Source organism: Gavialis gangeticus, unplaced genomic scaffold (assembly GCF_001723915.1).
Source record: "Gavialis gangeticus isolate Ggan-Ray unplaced genomic scaffold, GavGan_comp1, whole genome shotgun sequence".
Taxonomy (NCBI): domain Eukaryota; kingdom Metazoa; phylum Chordata; order Crocodylia; family Gavialidae; genus Gavialis; species Gavialis gangeticus.
Genome location: NW_017729008.1, coordinates 16664051 through 16664588, shown reverse-complemented (window position 1 = coordinate 16664588; position 538 = coordinate 16664051). Strand labels below are relative to the sequence as shown.

General features: G+C 67.7%; 1 protein-coding gene across 3 annotated transcripts in view; it reads left to right on the top strand.

Annotated features, from left to right (window-relative positions):
* The first annotated feature begins 5 nt into the window (after positions 1-5).
* The window catches only part of LHFPL3 (lipoma HMGIC fusion partner-like 3), a 538481-nt gene continuing 537948 nt past the window's right edge, over positions 6-538 (top strand). For all 3 annotated transcript variants that reach the window (XM_019509448.1, XM_019509450.1, XM_019509449.1), the window contains exon 1: positions 6-408. In XM_019509448.1, the coding sequence (XP_019364993.1) occupies positions 6-408 (403 nt within the window). The remainder of the gene's footprint in view (positions 409-538) is intronic.

Below are 538 nucleotides of genomic sequence, written 5' to 3'. Positions count from 1 at the left end.
CGGCGATGCTGCCGGCGCAGGAGGCGGCCAAGCTGTACCACACCAACTACGTGCGCAACTCGCGGGCCATCGGCGTGCTCTGGGCCATCTTCACCATCTGCTTCGCCATCGTCAACGTGGTGTGCTTCATCCAGCCCTACTGGATCGGCGACGGCGTGGACACGCCGCAGGCCGGCTACTTCGGGCTCTTCCACTACTGCATCGGCAACGGCTTCTCCCGCGAGCTCACCTGCAGCGGCAGCTTCACGGACTTCTCCAGCCTGCCCGCGGGGGCCTTCAAAGCCGCCTCCTTCTTCATCGGCCTCTCCATGATGCTCATCATCGCCTGCATCGTCTGCTTCATCCTCTTCTTCTTCTGCAACACGGCCACCGTCTACAAGATCTGCGCCTGGATGCAGCTCACCTCGGGTGAGTGAGCGAGTGCCGGGGCCGAGCTCCCCGTGAGGCGGGAGAGGCTGGCGGGGCGCGCAGGTCCGCCCGCTCCGTCCCCGGAGAGGCGAGGCGCCGGGGCTCCGCGGCCGAGCCGCCTCAGGCCGCC